The sequence below is a fragment of the Python bivittatus genome, unplaced genomic scaffold (genome assembly GCF_059951505.1).
Source record: "Python bivittatus isolate LINGU-HERP-01145 unplaced genomic scaffold, Pbiv_v1 ctg000280_np1212, whole genome shotgun sequence".
NCBI classification, from domain to species: domain Eukaryota; kingdom Metazoa; phylum Chordata; class Lepidosauria; order Squamata; family Pythonidae; genus Python; species Python bivittatus.
In genome coordinates, this window is record NW_028277066.1 from 1,548,699 (window position 1) to 1,569,207 (window position 20,509).

Genomic DNA, 20,509 nt, shown 5'->3' on the forward strand with positions numbered 1-20,509 from the left:
GAGAAAGACAAGGTAGGAGAGGTTTGGTGCTGGGCTCAAGAACCATCCTCCTTTTGTTCCACAGCGGATGTCTCTGGCATAGACTGGATGGTGAGACACGGACGCAGCCTGGCCCTCTCAGTCGCTGTTAACACGGCTGCCAGCAGACTATGTGCCCCTAAGTATTCTAACAGTGTCCATGAGATGATCTTTAACAACACGATCGCTGACCGAGTAAGTACCTCCATCCATGATGGTTGTATATTGTTTTTTTGTAATAGCTTTGTACAGTCCTGGGTGCTTGGCCTCTCTAAAGTTCAAAGAGATTCCTGCCTGAAGTACACAATAGTCCTTAAGACTGGGCTAGTTCAAGATAGGATACGTAGGACATTTGCAGGGGAAGAACAGAGAAGATGAACTGTTCAGAAAGGGATTTGGGTTGCTTTCTCCCTGAAATGTTAGTTTCTTGACAGGATGTGTGATTTGGGCTCGTTTGAAGAATATTGAAGCAGCATGAGCTTGACCATCCCATTTAGGTACTTCACAGTCTTTCTAACACAACTCTTTATTTTCTTCTGGCCGAGGAGCAGTTTGCACCAATAAGTCTCTCTCAACCCAGAAAACTCACTGGCACAGCAGGGCAAGGAAGGAAGAGGTAGAATAGGAGCTACACAAGAGCTCCCCTGGGGAAGGTTAAACCCAGGGTAGAACACATGCATTGCTTGAAGAAAGCCTTGGGTTCAACGTTTTACATCTCCAGCTGAAAGCATCCAAGGGAGCAGAAATGGGGAAGACATTGGGGAGTGATGGAAAATAAGCAGCAGCAGAACTGGATTAGATGGAGGAACTGGAAGAAGGCAGCTTATGTTCTCAGGGGGAGTTGCAAACCGAATGGTCTTGAGTTGACGCTTTCCTTCCCCTCACCCTGTCTCAAAATGGGAGCTTTGTCCCATTGTACTTCGCAACCAAAGACAAGTGTAAGTGGCGGAAAGCGCTCTGAAACAGAGCTGAATTGGATTAGCAAGTATTCCCACGTGGGTGAAGGAATATTCATAGGTCAGTTACACCAGTAATTATTTCACATGCTCCGAAGCAGCATCTTCTTCACTGACAATTGTTGATGACTCGGCTAAAGAATATTGGGTCATTTGGCTTAATCAATAAAGAGATCAGTCTAAACAAGCCCCTGCTTTTTGAGCCCTGAGGTTGAGTTGCCCTGTGCAGGCCCCATGTAGTGCCTTCTCAGTTCTGCTGGAATCTGATGCCCTTTTTCTTACTGCTAATTTTCTGGCCGCAGATCCCCATCGCTATCAGCGGCATCCGAGGAATGGGCTTCCTTCTGAAATATCACATAGAAGCCAATGAAGGGAGCCTGCCCCCGAAGCTCTCCAACCTCTTCATCAAGGTAAGGCCTCTGAGCTCCTGGCCAGCCAAGTGGGTGCGGACCTGCTCTCTGAGGAGCCACCCAACAGGTCCGAGTGGAACGGGAGAGCCGCGCTTCAGCCGTTTCCTCCCTGATTGTCCTGAGATGCTGGAATGATGCATCTCCTTGGGAGGGAAGCAGCCAAGGATGAGCTGCTGTGCGGGGCCTGCACAGGCTCCAGAATTGCATCAAGGCCAGGAGAGACAGAGATGCGTGCCTGTGGTTGTACCTAATTTTGGCGTGCCAGCTGGTGGATTAATTTGAGACATCTGCAAATGCATTATCAAATGCAGTTGGGCTCCCTCCTACTTGGCAGGCTGTTATTTATATTCCCCCTTCTGTGTCCTCTGGTGTCTCTGTTCCCGCCTTGGATGGATAAGGAGGTGTCCCCCTTCTGCAATCTGAGCCTCCACAGCTACAAACTGCCGCTGTCCTTTAATGTCCTTTCTACAAACATTTCCCCCGAAGGACACGGTTCTCTTGGTGCAGGTAGAAGATTGAGGGATTCCTAGACCTCTTTCTAGAAACCTTTGCAGCCTGAGGAGGGGTCCTTGGAGCTGGGAATCTTAACTCCCACCCTCCAAACCATTTTTCTTCCTCAGCACAAGCATGTAGTCCAGTTCTTGGACAGGCTTGGCAACAGAGTTGAGCTCAAAAGCACCGGCTGTTTCTAAAACTAGTCTTTTTCCTGATCGACATGCTGCATTATCAGGCCTATGCAGTGATTCATAGTCTCATTTTGTAGAGCATGTTGGATATTTGGGTTACAGTGATATTGTAATATGGCAGCTTGTAGCGTCACTGACTGTCTCAGGTTTGGGGGCCTTGACATAATGTCGTCTTTTGGGAGTCAAAGCAATTCCACAAATCATAGCCGGCTCTTGAACAGCTTGAGCTAGACCAGCGTGTCCACAACTGCTTCAAGCAAAGGCTTTCTGATTTTTTCCCCTTGTTGTAGTGTCTTCAGAATCCATCCAGTGACATAAAATTAATTGCAGAGAAGATGATTTGGTGGGCCAACAAAGCCCCTCTTCCTCCCTTGGACCCTCCCGTCGCCAAGCCCATCCTCAAGGCGCTTCTGGACAATACGAAAGACAAGAACACCAGCGTGAGGGCTTACAGCGACCAGGCCATCGTTAACCTCCTGAAGATGCGAGACGGCGAGGAGATGGTTCAGGTATTGGCTTACCTTGGATGGGTGGAGGTGGTAGAGCCGAGCTTAAACATAAGAAGCTGAAAGCAGTGGGAAGCATGACTCTCTTGCCTTGGCTTACGAGTGTCACATCACAAAGCCAGAGCATGGGGTTGGGATGTATAACTAGACAGACCATCTCCTGGATCCAAAATGACGACGTCCCTTCCCTTAGTCGGTGGGGAGGCATTTTTTAGGCTAGGCTTGCAAATGGCTGACAGTGCCATTTTAAATCACGAGAATGGCCAGCGTGTCTTACCCACCTGAACTGGAACCTGAAAGTCGTGAGCAGTGGGACATCTTGCTTAGCTTTGGAAGCAAAAAGTCGGACTCAAAACCCTTCTATGAACGTTATTTCTCACAGTCCACCTCCAAGATCCTGGATGCTGCTAGTTTGGAGCTGCTGAATGAGAGCTGCCGGCGATCACTGAAGAAGCTCGCTAACCAAGCTGACTCGGTCGAACAAATTGACGACACCATCCTGACATGAGTCTGGAGAGGCAGGAGGAGAGTTGGCCCTTTGACCCTCACTGCATCAGCATTGCAGGTCAAAGCCAATGAAAATGTTTTCATTTTTGAAAATGCTAATTCTGACAGGAGCTGATTTAAAAAGAAGGGGGGGGGGAAATATTTTAATAAAGAAATATACCAGAATAGCCTTAATTATTCTGCTAGTTTAAAAAAAACAATTTGGCCTGCCCTTTTTTTTTTTTTGGAATACACTGTAAGCTATTGATTGGTAGTGAGTTAGTGGTGAATTCACACATCCCTCAGACTCTGTGTTGAAGGAGAAGTTTCCACTTGGGTTAAGTGGGAATTAAAATTTTGTCGAAAGCGGTTTGTTCTAATATACTGTTGGTTTGATGTAGCTCTGAAAGCTGGTCATTCTGCAGGTCAAACTATTTAAGGAGCCTCAGAAATTAAGAGGCACAAGGGGGATGAAAAACAGCTGTTTGAATGGCAATTTAATAAAAAGCTTTCAACTTAATTTCAGTGCTAGATCGTTATTGACGCACTTATCCTCACACGTATGAAGGCAAAACAACCTACTGGTTTGCTGGAGCTCACTGAGAAATGACCAACCTTTGGGAATTCAGGGATATAAGTCTAAACCACAATGGGCTTGATTCATAGTTAAGCCATCAACTAACATCAACACATGTTCACACAACATGGTTAACTCAATCAGCTGCTTCCCCAGGTCACTATGATCATCAGTGACTCAGGCAGATGGGCAGAAAGGAGACTTCATCACCTGGTGCGTTTTTCACAGAATGCTGGTGGAATCAATTTTCAACTGGAAAAAACAGTCTTTCAGAGACTATGCAATGCTTAAATAGGGATTTTAATCCATCAGAATTAAATACAGAACCACAAACAAACATAACAAGCAAAAATTGGAACCGATGAATCCTAAAGCCGACTTGTTCAGTGGGGGGTGCTGATCACCACAAGGGAAGGGATCTGCTGTCTCCACAGACCTGAACAGGGCCAGTTATCTACGTAACATTCCCCTCTCCCCTTAGATAAACACTAAATTCAATGCAACATAAAACCAAACGTTGAAAAAGCAAAAATAATATTGTAAAGTTAAAATGGCTTTGGCTGTTCAATTCTCTTGTTGCTTTTGAACCTGCAACCAAAATGGCTGCACTGTGGTTCTAAACAAACTTCTGAGAATGAGCATTTTCGGGCCTTCCAGCTGGGTCCTTTGGCATTCACCGGGATATGAGGATAGGATCTCTTGGTGAACCTCACTGACCACTTCTTTCACAAAGTGGATCCCCCATTGAGACCTTTGGACGGGAGCCTCACGGTGACTTAGCACAGGGGAGGGGCACTGTGTGCTCGTTTTGGGAATGGCACCCGAGACTGCAGCCATTGCTTGTAGTCATCTTCAGGCATCTCCACAATGTATTCGCGCAGGAACTGTGACAAAAAATGCAAGGACACAAAGGTTTGATCATCAGGTCTACTTCGGAGGAAATCTTTGTCCCGCTGTTGTTATCCCAATGATCTTTTGGAGAGCTGGGCTATAAAACTCCCATCTTATGACAACCAGGATAAGGATAATGGTTCTATATCGTTCTGTTTGGGCTGTCATGGCAGCAGCCGGATCACAACCCAGTCCTTTGCCCTGTCCTCCCGCCGTCTGTCTAGCTAAGTAGACTTCACAGGTTGATGGCAGTGCATGAGTTGATGAAGCACCTTTAAACATCTGAACTGCCCTCCAAGAAGCGTCACTGAAAGAGGGGGGCTTCCAAGTTATTTGTTTTCGTTTTTCCACACAAAATTTAGCTGTCCATGGCCGCTTCTGTCTACCATAGGGCGTGGAGAGGGAGAAGGGCTTCTGAAAACTCTGCTGTGGTTCTACAACTTCCAGCAAGCAACCAAATGGGAAAGGAGTGGAATTGGAGATTGAGGAAAGAGAGACAGGAAATAACCATTGGTTGCAAGTCTCTGGCCCTTTTCTTGGGTAGTGACTGAGAGGTGGAGTTTCTGCTGAGCCAGAATAGAGAACTTTCCTCTACGAATAACCAAGGCCTTAGATCAGTGTTGTCCAAACTTGGCCACTTTAAGATGAGTGGACTTCAACTCCCAGAATTCCCCAGCCAGGGAATTCTGGGAGTTGAAGTCCATTCATCTTAAAGTGGCCAAGTTTGGACAACACTGCCTTAGATGAAATGACCTACAATACTACCTTTTAATTTTGGGTTAATTTCAGAAGCTAGCCATACTTCAGGTGAAATTCCCATTTCTTTCTTTTTTTTTTGGTATTGAATTTACAATATTGATTGGGTGAGTTTTGTCTATTGGGGGGAGGGAAATCTCGTATTTGCAAAATGAGAAGAAAAAAGTCAGTCTGCCTTTCAGGGCCATTGCAAGGCAGAGAAAGCAAACCTCCCCTTCAAAAAAATATATTTTTGCCAAAACCTCCAGTGAATTCATCCTTTTTTTATTTTTATAAAGGGGGGGGAGGTGTCAGGAAATAGCGTTGTATCTTGGGCTCTTTAAGACCGAAGCAGCTGAGTTCCCTCGCCCACACGCCGCTCACCTCCACAGCTGCGCAGATATCCGGAGAGCAAATTTCCCAGATCCGAAGTTCTCCCAACACCTTTAAGAAGGTGGGAGGCCGGATGCGTAAGTCTGGATTCCTGGCAAACCTTTCCAGCTTCTTGAGGACTTTCTGGGTACGGCGGTCTTTCCTGACGTCATCAGGAATCCTGACCAGCAAAGTGGAAAACCTTGAAGAAAGAAAGAGAAACCATTTAACTTGGATGTCTCTAGAACAGCGTTTCCCAACCTTGGCAGGTTTAAGATGTGTGGCCTTCATCTTAAATGGCTGGCTGGGGAATTCTGGGAGTTCAAGTGCTCTAGAGCCTGAAAGCTATTGTTGAGATGCAACTGCAAACTGATATAATAAAGGCTGTTCTTGAGAAAGGGCCCTCCTCTCTTCCTGATCCTCCAGTAACTATTACAGTTCCTCAAAGTAACCCCAGATGTTTGGAATTTAGGATGATGGAATCTCCCAAATTTAGGATGATGAAAACATATGTTCTTTTCTTCACAAGGCACAACGTCAACAGCTAAGGAGCCTGGGTTTATTTTCAATTGTGGTTAAGCGGCTTTATGACGCCAGGACCAAGTTCTTGGTTTTCCTCTGTAGAAAGATGCAACCAAAAATCCAGCTAAGTTCTCCACCCTCTTTCTTACCAGTTTTCTTCCTCTGCGTCTTGTTCGGGTTCTTTGCCCACCACGGACTGTCTCATTCTCTCAAGGTCTTTCCGGAACCGTGTAAGAGAGTTCAGGCACAGAAATTTCTGAATGTTCTTCTCCTCTCGCCTCCTGTCAAATTAGTTTGCATGTTTTACAAAAATCAACCCCTGAAGAAGTCTTTAAGGCATCCAGCTTCTAGTGGGCTACAAGTTCAACATGAGCCAGCCTTTCTGGACTGGGCCTTTCCAACTGTGTTGGCCATTTGTGGGTGGGTGGGCAGTGGCAGGGGGGAGTCCAAGAGCTGCAGAGGAAAATGAAGGCAGTAAGAATGAAGTAAGAGAGGAGTACTGGGAATTATTCTAGGCCAAGGTACCCTACTAGCTGTCTGTGGAGAAACAGCACAGAAAATGTCAGGACAAGATTGATGGGAAAATGGCCATCATGGACTAACCGGTTTGATCCCTGTCTCAAGTCATCATCATCATCATCATTTACACAACAACATGAAATCACAGCTGCCAGTTCTTTAGCTGGTATTGGCCTTCATTTGCACTGAGTTCTTCCCAAGAACCTTGGATGTCGTAAGGTATTGGCGTAGTCTGTGTGTGGATCCCAGCAGTGCGGCCTTTTGTAACTGACAGGTGGAAATTTTGTCAGTGTGCAGATTTTTTAAGTGACGTCCAAGGCTTTTTGGAATGGCACACTGTGTGCGGATAATCACTGGGGCCACCCCTGCCGGTTTATGCCATAATCCTTCAACTTCAATTTTCAGATCTTGATACTTTATGATCTTCTCCAATTCTCTGTCTTCTATTCTACTATCCACTGGTAATTATTTTACTTACTATTACTATTATTATTATTATTTGATTTCAAGGCCACCTGACTCTCTAGTGACTCTGGGCAGTTTACAGATTAAAAATTAAAAGAAAACTAAATACATAAAGAGGAAAAAGAAGATCGCTAACCGGAACGAAAATCCAAAAAGCCAAGCAGCTAATAACCAACCGAGACGCTCAACCCCCAATTCTAGCCCAGGGCCTGGGAGAAGCACCAGGTCTTAAGGAGCTTCTGAATGGTCAGAAGGGTGGGAGCAGTATGACTCTCGGGGGGATATCATTCCACAGGGGAGAAGCCATGGCCAAGGAGGCATGTTCCCTAGGGCCTGCAAGATGCTGCTGCTTAATTGCCGAGATTTGGAACAGGCCCACTAACTGACCTCACTGGATAGGTGATCCCTCAAGTAACCAGGGCTTTATAGGTGATAACCATGACCCTATATTGCACCCAGAAGCCAACTGGCCACCAGCACAGCTCACAAAACAGCAGGGACATGTGCTTACACTGTCACATGCCCATCACTGCCCGCACTGCTGAGTTCTGGACTACTTATAGCTTCTCAGGTGGTCTTCAGCAACAACCCCATGTAGAGCACATTACAGCAGTCCAATTTAGTATGTGCAGAGCCTTCATTGCCAATGAAAAAGGCCACTTGCTGACAAGCCCTCGCTGCTACAGTTTTCTCTGACAGGTGGACAATACTGTCTATTCCTCTTCCAAAATAGGGAGGACTGGGGCCTCCAAACTTTTCTGAGTGTATCCTGTCTCCTATAGTCTTGGAACAGTGTTTCTCAACCGTGGCAAGTTGAAGAGGGGTGGGCTTCAACTCCCAGAATCCTGGGAGTTGAAATCCACCCCTCTTCAACTTGCCAAGGCTGAGAAACACTGTCTTGGAACATCTACCAGGACTGACTTTAGTAAAGCTGCTTTACAGCAACCTTGTTCTAGATCTCGTGCACCTTAAAAATCCCTGTGAATTATTCCTCAAGTGATCTGAGAGCTAGAATCTCTTGATACAGATGCCCCGTTTAAGACTTCAACAGATATCAGGGTGGATGCTTAAAGTGCACATGCAGTGATTTCTACACTGAAGGAATTCCTGTTCTGAATATTGGAAATCTTAGCAGCTCCTCTGTCTCCTGAGAGCTCAACTGACCATCCTTCCTGGTGCTGCAAAAACCTGGATTAGAAACCTGTTCTCAAAAAAATATGAAAACTTCTCAGGGAAAGTTCAGGCCATTGCAGGTTTTCTTGACAAATGGGAGGCACCCACAATCTTTACTTGTTGGTTTAATCTCCAAACAGTGTTTATGCCATCAGCTTGTTTGCAGATGGATACAACAAGGCAGAAACGTCTATGGGGGGAGGGAAGTAAATTTTACAAAGGGCTATTATGGTGACCCACAATGGTTTGTGTTGAGCCTGTGGTATGAACTCGGCCAACAGTATTCAAGAAAGCAAGGAATCAAACAATGCAGCACAAGCTTCCAACCATTTTTAAAGCAGGTTTTGAGCTGGAGCCCATGCCATGGTGTAAGTTCTCCTGATGGTGCCTACAGCGTGAAAAAAACGGCTGGCCCGTGGTGAAACGAAAGCAAATCCATCTGAGCATGATCTGCAAACCAGATCCATGTGTTGCAACTTGAAAACAACATTGAAAGGCGAGCTCTACCTACTTCTCCAGGATGTCGAGCTGATCGTGCAACCTGAAAGCGCTTTCTTGGGACACATCAAAAAATAATTCTCTCATCTCATCGCACAGCTGTTGTTTCCTTCTAATGAAAGAGCTGGAGAAGAAGACACATTGGAAGGAATAGAGAGGCAAAAGGTCAGTGGTGGTGAAGAAGTGGGCCAGGTGGATTTATGCCAACCTCCACCTTCTTCTCTCTACCATCTTATTGATGCAGATTAGAAGCACTACCTTTCCCATCAACACATTTTTAAAATGAAGGAAATAAAAAGCTGGAAATTTGTTTCTAAATACAAGCCATTTTTAATCTAATATTCTGAGCCCTCTGCTACATAAGTGCCTTGAATGTGCTCTTGACTTGGATCTACTATAATGCTACTTTTTAAGTCAGCTTACAGAGCCCCATGGCTTTCACTGGGTCAAACTCTCAATTCTTCATGAGATCCTGACTGCCTTTTATGGGGGGACGTCTTAGGCATTTGAGACCCCTCTTCCAAGTTTATGCAGAGAGGTCAAGAAAAGGGTGCTTCTTGTTCCCAAAATCATCTGTATTCCTACCTTTGAGGCCTGGAAAGCTGTGTTGAGCTGTCATCCTCCATAAAAGTTGTGGTGGTGGTTTTATCTTCTCTCAGGGTCACTGCCATTGAACTACAAGAAAACAGATGCCGTGAAGGGGAATCAACAGAATATGTAAGAAACACCACATAAACCTTGGTCTTGTCTACCATGGTGAAGCTGAGAGGATAACTGGGGAGTGGGGTGGGGGGTGGAAGGCAGGAACCGGGGTTAGTTTACAAGTTTGAGGATAAGAGTTCCAATGATGATCTAGGATTGGTGACTAGAAGTCTCAGGAACTCAGACAGGGAGCAGTTTTCTCTATTTATTTTTCAGTTGCTTTCATCTCTCATACTAAAACAGCTAGCACCCAATATTGCTTCTCATATAGAAGGAGCTACTGGGAGAAAGGAAATGGAATGAGGTGGCTGGAATTGCTGCTTTCCCTTCTACGCTATTTTAAATGTTAATTCCTGGTTGCTTTTATATGGCTTCTGAAATGATGTCCTATGATACTGACTTATTAATCACAACGAAAAGGTGGGAAGTACTGAGTGGATTGAAAAAAATGGACCCATAGAGAAGAGGTGGGACTGGGATGGCAACCCGTGGGAATAAAAGGACATTTAAGAACTGGAGAAGAGTCCCCTTGAGACAGAATGTGTTTGGTGGCTCCTTAGAGCAGAAGGACAGGCTCTGGGAAAAGAAGAGCTGTGCTACCCCTCTTAAGGGGTCCCCAGACTCATTCCAGCCCTGGGGCCAATCTCACTGACTTTCTCCATCCTTTTTCAGAATGTTGGACATGCTATAAACACCCATTTCCTGAAGTCTTTCTTCAACATATAAGCTTATTTTTTAATGAAAGCTCTCTATCCCAGGCAAAGTTGTGAATAAAAACATGTTTTAAGGATTTACAAATAAATCTGTAAAGAAATCCCCAGGAGACTGGAATATTAACAGAGACAGTACAGTGGAGAAGAATGTATACTTCAGAGCTCTACTCACCTCTTTCGCTTTGGCTCCACTGCGCTCCCTGACCCTTCTTTGGGTATTCCTGTGCTGGTTTTATCATCCTTCGAAGATGACTGTGAGCTGAAAAAAAACCCAGATGATCCTTTAGGACACACATCCTCAAGCCCTTTAGTATTCTAGAACGATGGAGAAACTTTCTAACCCACCACCATTGTAACTAAGAGCAGACTGGGACTTCAAGTGTTTCCGTGGAGTTGATGGGCAGGAGAATTACCGTTCCTCACCTTTTGCCCCTTTGTCCAAATGATATTTCGCTGCCTGGACCAGACCTCAACCCGGCGTGCGCGCTAAAAAGTAAGAAGGACAACTTGAAGGTCAGCTGCAGACGGAGCTCCGAGAACAAAACCGAAAAGGTCGGAGAAGACCTCGGATTGAACGAGCACCTGGCTCTCTGTTCAATGCAACAAAACACCTGTGGTGAACATGGTTTTTGATTGCATGTTCACGGATCTTTATTCTTGTTTTACTGTAAGCCGCCCAGAGTCACTCTTGAGCGAGGTGGGTGGTGATGAAATTTGACATATAAAGAAAGAAAGAAAGAAAGACCTCTTTCTTTCAGAAGGCAAACTGTACAATCACCCAGTCCATTTGGGGTGGTATCATGTCATGAGGATCTTTCAAGAATAAGATTGGCCTCCAAAGGCTTGAGATGGCTAAGTAGCCTTAGGAGCTTCTAGTCCAGTGTTTCTCAACCTTGGCAACTTGAAGATGCGTGGACTTCAACTCCCAGAATTCCCCAGCCAGCATGGGGAACTTCCCATTCTGGGAGTTGAAGTCCACGCATCTTCAAGTTGCCAAGGTTGAGAAACACTGTTCTAGCCACATAACCCCCACTCCCCATAGCAAGGGCATCTCAGGCCTTGGGTTCATGCTAACAGCAGCCTTGGAATACACACACCGCCCTTTTTAAGGAGAACACAGCAACCCAAACCGAAAATGGTTCAGAGGCCCTCAAATCTTCCAGATGGTGATTTAAGGAATGATGCCATTTAAGGTGCCCATCTTTGCGTCTCCCCCTGGGCTATGGCAGAAAGAGAGAGAGAAACTAAAATCATTATGATCGTTTTCCTTCCCGCTCCCTAACATCTTTTCTTTTTAAGTCACGTCTTTTGAGACTTTAAATCTAAATTTAAAACTGGTCAGACTTTTGAAAAAAAAAAAAAAACACCTCTGTAAACTGTACTGGGAACCTTTCTGGCTAGTATGTGAAAAACTAACTTAACAAATTACTTTTGTAAAATACAAACCAATGCACGCTGTACTCCTTAAATCGGGGACAGGCATAGACCCCCAAGGCCAGCGATCTAACTTACTAATGTGGTTTTGTACTCCAAAACATATTTTCCTGGCTAAAATTCTTAGCCACGTCTTCATGTATCATCTGAAATAATGTCTGCAGGTCTGTGGAAGAAAGAAAGAAAAAATGAGCACAGGACTAGCATTACATTCCAGGAGAATTTAAGGAAAATTAAATTCCCCTTCGGACTGTTTGCAGCAAAGAATTTGGTGGCCCTTCAAGATTTGAAAAGGAACAGGCCAAAACGTGTCAGATGCTAAACTGATAGACTCATTTGGGAGGGATGTATCTTTAAGGGATCAGAACCCATAGACACTGCAGTAGAAATGCCACACAACTTCTTGTTTATTACTTTTTAGAAAGTGCACCTTTTCAGCAAGCACAGAGCAATTTTCTCCTGGCACTGAGAGCTAGTTGCTCTTCTTTCTTACACAGAATATATCTTTAATTAAAAATCAGGGGTGTGTAGATCATTGTGGGCTTGGGAATCTCCACTGAAGAGAAGCACTTGGTTTAACTTGTCTTCTGCTCCAGCCTGGATAAAAAGCACCATTGAAATGGGAGGCCATGCAGTGCTCCTCCAAGCAGGCAGTATTGTCCTCACAGCAGATAGTATTGTCCTCACAGTCCCCAAAGGGAGAGGAAAAAAGGAGGTCTCCATCACATCCATCAGAGCCTTATGAGTCAAGTTGCAGGGGAAAATTCACAGCAAGGAGCTCTTAAGAAGCGTTCTGTTGAATATGGCCAATGGCATCTCTATTCAATGTTCTTGGTCTTATAGGAGCTGGAAAAAATGCAACCTGGAAGGTCACTAACAGGGATAGAAGATGGGTGGTCCTCTTCTTCCATGATTGCCCTCCAGAACCTCTTATGTATGTGTGTATTTTATTTGCATACAGCCAAATCAATAGACTCAAGGGGATTTATGAAATAGTTGACCCAAAAATCCATAAACAGGTAAAACATCCACGGTAAACAAAAATTAAATCAACCGATAACTAATCAAGGTTATGAAAACCTACAAATAAATTACGGTAATAATGAAAAGCAAGCAACACAAAGTAACAAAACCTTACGCTAAATTAACATAAACCAGTAAATCAATGTAAGTACAAATTAAAGTAAAGATGGCAGTAACAAACTATTTAACCAAACGCCCTTTGGAAGACTTCTGTCTTGAATAGCTTCCAGAACATTAAAAGGAATGGAGCAAGGGTATTCTGCAAGGCTGGAGCAGAGCAACTGGGAAACCGCCTCCTGGCTTCCATTCCTCTTACTTCATGAATGTACATGTTGGATGGGCCAATTCAGGTAAGAGAAGATCCTGTAGGTATCAGGTGCCAAACCATGTTTAAGGAACATGCCTGGGATTCAAGGAGTAGCAGTGAGTTATTGAGACCAATAGCCTAACCCTCCATGAATGTGTCCAGCCCACTTTTAAAACATCAAGACTGCGGACCATCATCATATCTGACGGAAGAAGTGCAGAAAATTGTGCAGAAAATACTCCCTTTGATCACTCTTGGAATCTCGTAGGGACTCACAATAGCTAAGGGGTTCTTCCTCCTCCTTGGTCTGCTTGCTGTAGCTGGACTCCATCTCTTCAACCTCCTTGGCGCTGTCAGAGGTAGGTTGGGCTGCTTCATCAGAGCCAGGTGTCAAGGAGCTGGTGCTGGCCAAAGTGGTTTTGCTATGCGGGGAGGACAACCCACTGATCTTGGACATGCTCCCTGTCATTTTAGGTGCCTTTTTGCTGGATAGACCACGGCTCTGCCTCTGTGCATATCTTCTTCCCTGAAAGAATCATAACAGGAAGTCCAAGGAAGCCCCTTGGCATAAGGGCCCATTCCACCATGCTGAGCCCATGAACTCTGGCACCCACAAGTGAAGTGTGTGTTTTAGCTAAGCCTCTGCTTTGCACAGGGGTTAGTAATAATACAGAACCTTCAAGTTGAGGTATGGGCCACAAGTCAGGGATTTTCCCCATAAGAAGCACTGGTTTGTCTGCTTTGGGGCATTGTGTAAGCCATCTGTAAACCATGATTTGTCTTAGCATGTTGTGCTATTATAGTATAGCCATTATAGTTGCTCACCCTTGGTTGATAGTTGAGCATTAGATGTGAACCCAACAAAATATGCTTTAGTCAAAAAATGGTGCTTAAATAAATCAAGATTTAACGTAACTGGAGTCTGCAACCAGGTTAAATAGGCTTATAAACTCTGGCTGGAGCTTCCATGCTAGGACAGAGGCATTGATTATTCTTGCTTCCCCACCCCCATCCTGCCCCAACACAATTCCCATCCCTCAAACTCTGGAACTGTTGTGGGTGTTGGGAATTCTCCAGGCTTCCCCCTCCTCACAAAGTCTCTGAATTTTTCTAGGGGAAGTGGGGTCTTTGAGATCTCCATCCTGTGATATGCTCAAAGCCTGGTTTCCAAAGCTTGCAGGGGCCAAACCAAGGAATCAACCCTCCTTATCCCACATACAAGAAAAATTAGCCTTTTGATAGAAGCAATTCCCAAGCCAGAAGAACTTACCTTTGCATGCAGAATAAAATGCTCCCATCGACTCTTCACTGCCTTCTCTTTATTGACAGTTTTCATGCAGCTTTTTCCACCACCGTAGTCCCTAAGAAAGGTGGGAGTTCATGAGCTTTTCATTTCAACAGCAGCCTTTTATTAAATGCAGCCCAAGGCTAGCTGATGTGTACATAACTTGCTAACCCTGAAACCCAATTTAATAAAGCACAGTGGCTATGTTCACATAATGCATTGTGTCCAAATGAATTGAACATATTACAGCTAAAAGCACCACCTGGTGTCAGCCCTTAGAGGTAATCCAGGCAAGAAGCACCAGCCATGAATCCTAGCTTTACTTTTATTGTAAGGTTACAGGAACAGAATCTTGCAAGTCTGAAAATGCATCTCTCCCCCAATTGCCTTGACAGTCCAAGAAACTAGGGACGGTCTCTTCTGAGATGCTTGCCACGTCCCCATTCCACCTGTGGGCTCAGCTGCCGCTTATCTGATCATTGCCTACTCTGCAGCTCCTCCTCCTGTTTCCCAAGGACATTCTCACAGACCATGACACCTGGTTCCTGCCACATGCTAAGCCAAAGACTGGATTCCTACAACATGATGAATCACAAAGTTCCCCTCTCCATTTTGTGCCAGCTCACCCAATCCACCCTTTGGAGCAGAGCAAGCCAGGTGAGAAACTACCACCCCAAATGCGAGCTGCTTTTTTCCCAGATGTATGCAGAGTGTGTGTGTGTTTTTTCCCCCTGGGTGATAATCATAGCTAGACACCAGATTCTTTTATTGTCAGATAGGGGGAAAAATGCAATTCTAATGGTCCTGCTGTGAGAATTTGAGAAGGTGCTTTCAGCTTAATTGGACCAGGGCCCATCTATGAGGGCCCCCTTCGGATTGTGTGGGGTTCGTTTTTTGGTTCTTTGCTTCTCCCCCATCCTCTGCTTCGACCCCTTGCCTGATGAAGAATTGCAATTGCTTTTCTTAAAAAAAATTAAAACACTCAAAGTGCTAGTCAAATTTTAAAATTTTCTTATGGAGACAGAAGCATCTGGCCAACATTTTAGATTTCTTTACCCTCTTCTGCTTTTTGTAATATTTGCCCTGAGAAAGAAGTTCTCCAGTTGAAAGTTTGTACATTTTTGTGCCATTTTGGTTCTCCCTAATAAAAATATTGCCCGATTCTAGCTTTTTCCCCCCCAAAAGGCCGAGCCAGCTACAGTTGCTTTGAATGCCCCGTTTCCGATGCTTTTCCCTTCTTCTCCCAAACCGGGAGACCTCGTACGTCGCTTGTCTGAGCCTACTTGCTCCTGAGACCTACTTGGGGTTCCAGCAGGCGATCAGCGGCCTCATGCTGCTATTGGGTTCCAGCGTCAAAGCTTCCAAGAGCCAGTTGAGGGCGCAGAGCTGCCGGAATATGGAGTCGCTGTTGAAACAGAAAAAGGCTTGTCGGATTGGCAGAAAAACAGGGAAGAGGGGCCCAGGGTTTAGTTAAATTGGCCACAATCAGAGGGACACACACACAGACTTGAGGCTCTCGTAACTAAGGAATGCATCCATGTACGCACGCCTAAACTCTGCTGTCGTGAATTTTACAGGTCAATTTCTCCCCGTAGCTAGCTAATTTAGCATCATGCTCTCCCATACTTTGCCAAATGATTTGCATTTGAAATCATGCGTGTTTCTGAGCAAGAGAATAGGTGTACTGTCTTTCACATCCCCTGCCCCAGGTAATTCAGCCGAAGGGGAGAAATGCTGGGGAAGGAGGGTGGTCTTAGCCCCTGCACTGTGGCTGAGAAAAGCCAGACGCCGGGTTTCAAGACCACAGGATCAACTTTACAAACTTAAGAGCTTTATATCAGTTTTCCTTATCTCGGTTAAGGCTTCTGTACACAATGGGGGGAGGAGGGACCTCCGGGAAGCTCTCTGCAAATTTGGAATGACAGGAAAAGCTACAATTTCAGCCAGTATTTGTGAAAGTGGAGTTTTACAATCAGGGTCCTGAGAGATATTTGGGGGCTTTGGTAACATCAGAGGCTGAACTGGAGCAAATAGGAAAGCCAGAGCCAACTTCTCTCTCTCCCTTTTTCTTTTAAATAGGGACCTACTGCACAGTCTACGCCTTTGTGAGACAGAATTAGAGAAAGAAGACGAGCTGCCGACGCGCTCTGGAACATACAAATGGGCGTCTGGATGCTTTTCTGACAGCAAGCCGTTATGGATGGGGGTGAAAGGTCGAGCCATTTTCTTCTTCTTCTTCTTCTCCGTCTCGCTCAGAAAGGAGCCTCCCGTTAAAAAGAAGCTGAAGCCAGAGAGAGACAAACACATGTCAGGAAACAAAGGCGCTGCGTGTTCCAGCCGGGCGCGGAGGATCCAATTTCCGCCCACTCGGAGAGTCCATCTTTTCTAAAGGGCATCCTGACCTTGCCCCATAAATGTGACCCCGCCTGTTAGGACTGCCAAATGTGGCAGGTTGTCATGACAAAGAAGGGAGAACTTTTTCCTGGTGTTCGTGCTCCTAACAGCTAGAAATACCCTTTTCATGCAGAGCTGGACAATCTTCTGGCAGCCAGAGGCTGGCTGTAATCTTCTGGGCCAGGAACGAGGGTCTTGGAAGAAGGGAGTCGGAGGGGCCAGGCTACCCATATGGCCGGGGGCAGAATTTTTAAATTTGATCTTGGATTTTGGGGGGCAGTGGGATCCTTATTTTATTCCTTTTTAAGGCTTATACTATTGCTTTTGTGTTTTCGTCTCAAAATAGCTTGGGGGCTACATCCAGTCCTGGCTTACTGGCGGCTCCTCCCTGTTTTAATGAGCACGGCTTGCTCGAATAAGGGATGGTGGTGCTTTTGAGCACTGGTGGTTACTAGCGGTTGAACTTATCTCAGCCCGAGAGGCCTGCCTCAGGAAGTAAACACTGAACTTCTGAAAAGCAGGCAAGCGCCAACATAAATAAATACGAATGGGAGATTGATGGATGGGACAAGATTCTGGAAAGCAGTGATTTATAGCTTCCGCTTAGGGATACCATCATCCTGCATAGCAGTGTTTTTCAACCTTGGCAACTTGAAGATGGGTGGACTTCAACTCCTAGAATTCCCCAGCCAGCATGCTTTCAGATGTGTGGACTTCAACTCCCAGAATTCCCCACAGCCGGGAATTCTGGGAGTTCAAGTCCACACTCTTCAAGCTGCCAAGGCTGAGAGACATTTCCCTATAGAGACAGCAGAATCATTTTCCAGAGCATGAGTCTTATCAACCAACACAGATCCTCCATTCATTTTATATTTTACAGCAATATAAACAGTCTGTATGGAAAGGGAAGGAGAAACTACAGAATAGCCTAACGTGCTTGGCAGCCCCAGGTTATTTATTGGGCAGAGGGATGGAAAAATAAGGAAGGGAATTTTCCAAAGAGGCAGCTATCTGGTAGGAACACTAAACAATGGGATTCCATAGGCTGCAAGATTTGGTTGCAGGTCCTCCAGAAATTTCAAAGGCGTTGACTGCATCAGTGCTTTGTGTCCATGAATGGATGCTCTTAGTTGAAATTCTCCACAAATCAAAATCACATTGTGGTTTTCTGGCACAAACTTGAGGTGAGCTTCTTCCTTGGCTGTTCTTGTTCAAACAGGTTAAGAACCTGTGTGTCTCAGCCAGCCTGGCCAATGAAAGACATGGTGAGCTGTAGCTCAGCCACACCTGGGGGGCCACCGTGGACCCACCCCTAATGAATGTAGCCAATAATGGAGAGGATCTGCAGCTTTCTTTTTGGAGTATGTGAGGGCTAGGATACTTCTCAAAAGCGGGGTGCGGATGGCCTTGCTTGAAACAGACTTACCAATGATGAAACTCCCCCCAAAGCATAGCCAACTTAGATCTGACAGTACTGACAACAGCAGCCTTTGCCCTCCCGTGGAGAACTTCAATTCCTGCTGTCCCCAGCCAATGTGGCAAGGGCAGGTTGAGGTTAAAACCCAAAACACCTGGCTGGAAATGCTTAGGAGAAGAGAAGCCATTGGTCCCTACAGCATTAAGGAATTTAAAGACACCTACTCGGGTTCATCTTCTGAGTCTTCTTCAGAGGATGAGGATGGGTAGCGAGGGGGCTGAAACTCTGTTCTCATCCTTTCTTCTTCCCTCCGCTCTTCCAGCTTGAATGCATTCCTCCTCTCAATGGTTTCTCGGCGAAGACTATGGAAATATCCACGCCCAATCTTCACGGAGTGGATCAAATGCCTGCCAGAAAGGATGAGACGTCAAACAATGGCAGCGCATAAGCAGTGCTCCCCAATCACTCTCCTTTGGGCCCACTTGGCTCTGTTTTATCTGCCTTTAAAGATTCTTTCACCAATACAAAATAAACCAGACCCAAAGGCTGGGTGGAAAGGGAATTCTTTTTTGCAATAATATCTACAGGATCCACAAAGGTGGTCCTGAGATGGTAGAGCGCATCCTGGGGAACCAGTTCCCCTTCTGTTCAATGGGTGCTTCCTGTTGGCCTCACCCACCCTGGCTGCCATTTTTGTCTCCTAATGCCAAGGTTCTCCCAGCTCAAAAAGTTCGCCAACTCCTGAGTTATAGCAAAGCTATAACCCTTCCCAGCCATACTTCAAAGTTATGAATTAAAAGCCACTCAAATATGCAGATTAGCCATATTCTTGAAGGGCAACTTTGCACGGGCTCCAAACTGTCAATTGTCCTAAGTCCATGGGAGCCCCATGTGCAAAGGCTTTCCTGATGCAAAAGGAATGCTTTGCACGCAAACATATCCTGATGGGAGATGAAGCAGAGAGTGGGTACCCACAAGCCAAGGATCTGACCTTGGTTCTCCTTGGTGTAAGCGTACAACTCTATCTGCCATCTCAACCGCTTTTTAAGCTAAGCACTGGAGGAATGTGTCACTTTGAAGCCTCCAAATGGTAGGGAAGCTGACATCCTTTGTACTCATAATCATACGTGCACATCCATTTTGGCTTTCTGATGGTCAAACAATGAAACCGCATTCATTTACTTGTGCGATGGCGTTAACAGCATTCAGCCGGCTGGAGCAACACGGCAGCTCTTTGTCTCCTTCTCTCAGACACGGCATTTGGGAAAAAGGGGTTGATCATGAAAAAGCAAGGGAAAGGAAACGCTTTGACGTGAGCTATCTAAGGCGAGAATCCTGTGAATCAGCTGTCCTTAAGACAGGTGGCCTGTTCCTTAGGAAAAAGCCACGTACGCACACAATTGCATTATTTATAAGGTGTCTCTTATTAAACTGAAAGTAGGACCAGGAGGAAATACTGCAATCGCTGTGCAGTATAACGAGGTTCTTCCTTGGCTCCATTTTTGCATAGTTTCCTTAATGATGGCTGATGGCTGTGGGCCCTTCGCCTCTTGCCCGCTTCTAAGGAAACTGGAGAAAAGCAGCATTGCCCTTGTTTATTTCCATTTATATCCTGCAGACCTGTCTGAATCTAGAGACTTGCAGAACTATTACGTGGTTTTGAAAACAGTGCAATTCCCACAAAGCAAACACCAGGGGAAAGGGGCAGCAATTGGCACAAACTGGGGATGCCCCAAACGAAACCAGAGCATGCCGCTGACTAACTAATGCGGCTGAGTGTGAAATGGGAAATGAAGAGGAGGGTGGAAAGAGAAGGAGAGCAGAAAAAACTCCTCAAGCAAATCTCTCTAAGGGGGCAGCAGACCCTTGACGGTGGAATGGGCAGAACAGGGACAACAAAGATGTGGAACAACAGGAAAGTCCACAGGGTGGTGGTCAAAAAGTCAAGAGGTCATCTGTGACTACGCAGAGTCCTGCCCTTTCTTTACCTGCGTTGCAGCACTCTTAAAAAACATAGGGCTTCTGTCCTAGGATCGTGGTTGCATCTTGACTTGTTTGACCACTCCTCAGGGGACGTTCCTGTGGAGCAACAACAGGAAGGAAGCGATGGAGCAAGAAGAAAAGGATGGAGGACGACAGAGCAATTGATGAACCCGAATCCCCAATGGGGCGATTCTTTGCTTAGGGTCAACCTAAGTGTTACAAAAGCGTGTGCAAGTTTTCGAGTTCTCTAGAACCCCTTCCTCAGACAGGGGAGAGGGAAGGAAGCAAGAAAGGACAGTCCAAAAAACAGGCGGGAGGATTCAGACCCAAGATGGAGTTGTAGAATAACTGTACGGTTATAGTAGAGGTTGCTGCTGCCATGTTGTATCTACATTCAGGGCCACAAAAAAGTCCTGGGCCCCCTCTGAAAATGCAAA

The 20,509-nt window shown here is 45.6% G+C and overlaps 2 protein-coding genes and 1 long non-coding RNA gene across 5 annotated transcripts in view; 2 read left to right on the forward strand and 1 right to left on the reverse strand.

Moving 5' to 3' along the window:
* The window catches only part of GCN1 (GCN1 activator of EIF2AK4), a 61,354-nt gene extending 57,778 nt beyond the window's left edge, over positions 1-3,576 (forward strand). For both annotated transcript variants that reach the window (XM_007434250.3, XM_088143224.1), the window contains exons 55-58: positions 65-213; positions 1,277-1,384; positions 2,361-2,579; positions 2,959-3,576. In XM_007434250.3, coding sequence (XP_007434312.2) covers positions 65-213; positions 1,277-1,384; positions 2,361-2,579; positions 2,959-3,084 — 602 coding nt within the window. In that variant the 3' untranslated portion in view covers positions 3,085-3,576. The remainder of the gene's footprint in view (positions 1-64; positions 214-1,276; positions 1,385-2,360; positions 2,580-2,958) is intronic.
* A 355-nt stretch (positions 3,577-3,931) lies between these two features.
* Positions 3,932-20,509, reverse strand: part of CCDC60 (coiled-coil domain containing 60) — a 50,631-nt gene continuing 34,053 nt past the window's right edge. For both annotated transcript variants that reach the window (XM_007434249.3, XM_088143225.1), the window contains exons 4-16: positions 18,314-18,496; positions 16,437-16,559; positions 15,579-15,683; positions 14,264-14,354; positions 13,270-13,519; positions 11,742-11,829; positions 10,653-10,715; positions 10,402-10,488; positions 9,400-9,489; positions 8,828-8,938; positions 6,309-6,440; positions 5,650-5,839; positions 3,932-4,523 (exon numbers count right to left, since the gene is read on the reverse strand). In XM_007434249.3, coding sequence (XP_007434311.1) covers positions 4,416-4,523; positions 5,650-5,839; positions 6,309-6,440; positions 8,828-8,938; positions 9,400-9,489; positions 10,402-10,488; positions 10,653-10,715; positions 11,742-11,829; positions 13,270-13,519; positions 14,264-14,354; positions 15,579-15,683; positions 16,437-16,559; positions 18,314-18,496 — 1,621 coding nt within the window. In that variant the 3' untranslated portion in view covers positions 3,932-4,415. The remainder of the gene's footprint in view (positions 4,524-5,649; positions 5,840-6,308; positions 6,441-8,827; positions 8,939-9,399; positions 9,490-10,401; positions 10,489-10,652; positions 10,716-11,741; positions 11,830-13,269; positions 13,520-14,263; positions 14,355-15,578; positions 15,684-16,436; positions 16,560-18,313; positions 18,497-20,509) is intronic.
* On the forward strand, positions 14,846-18,840 carry LOC112541372 (uncharacterized). The gene is made up of 3 exons (XR_003085372.2): positions 14,846-14,935; positions 16,358-16,491; positions 18,412-18,840. It is a non-coding gene; the product is annotated as an uncharacterized LOC112541372 (long non-coding RNA).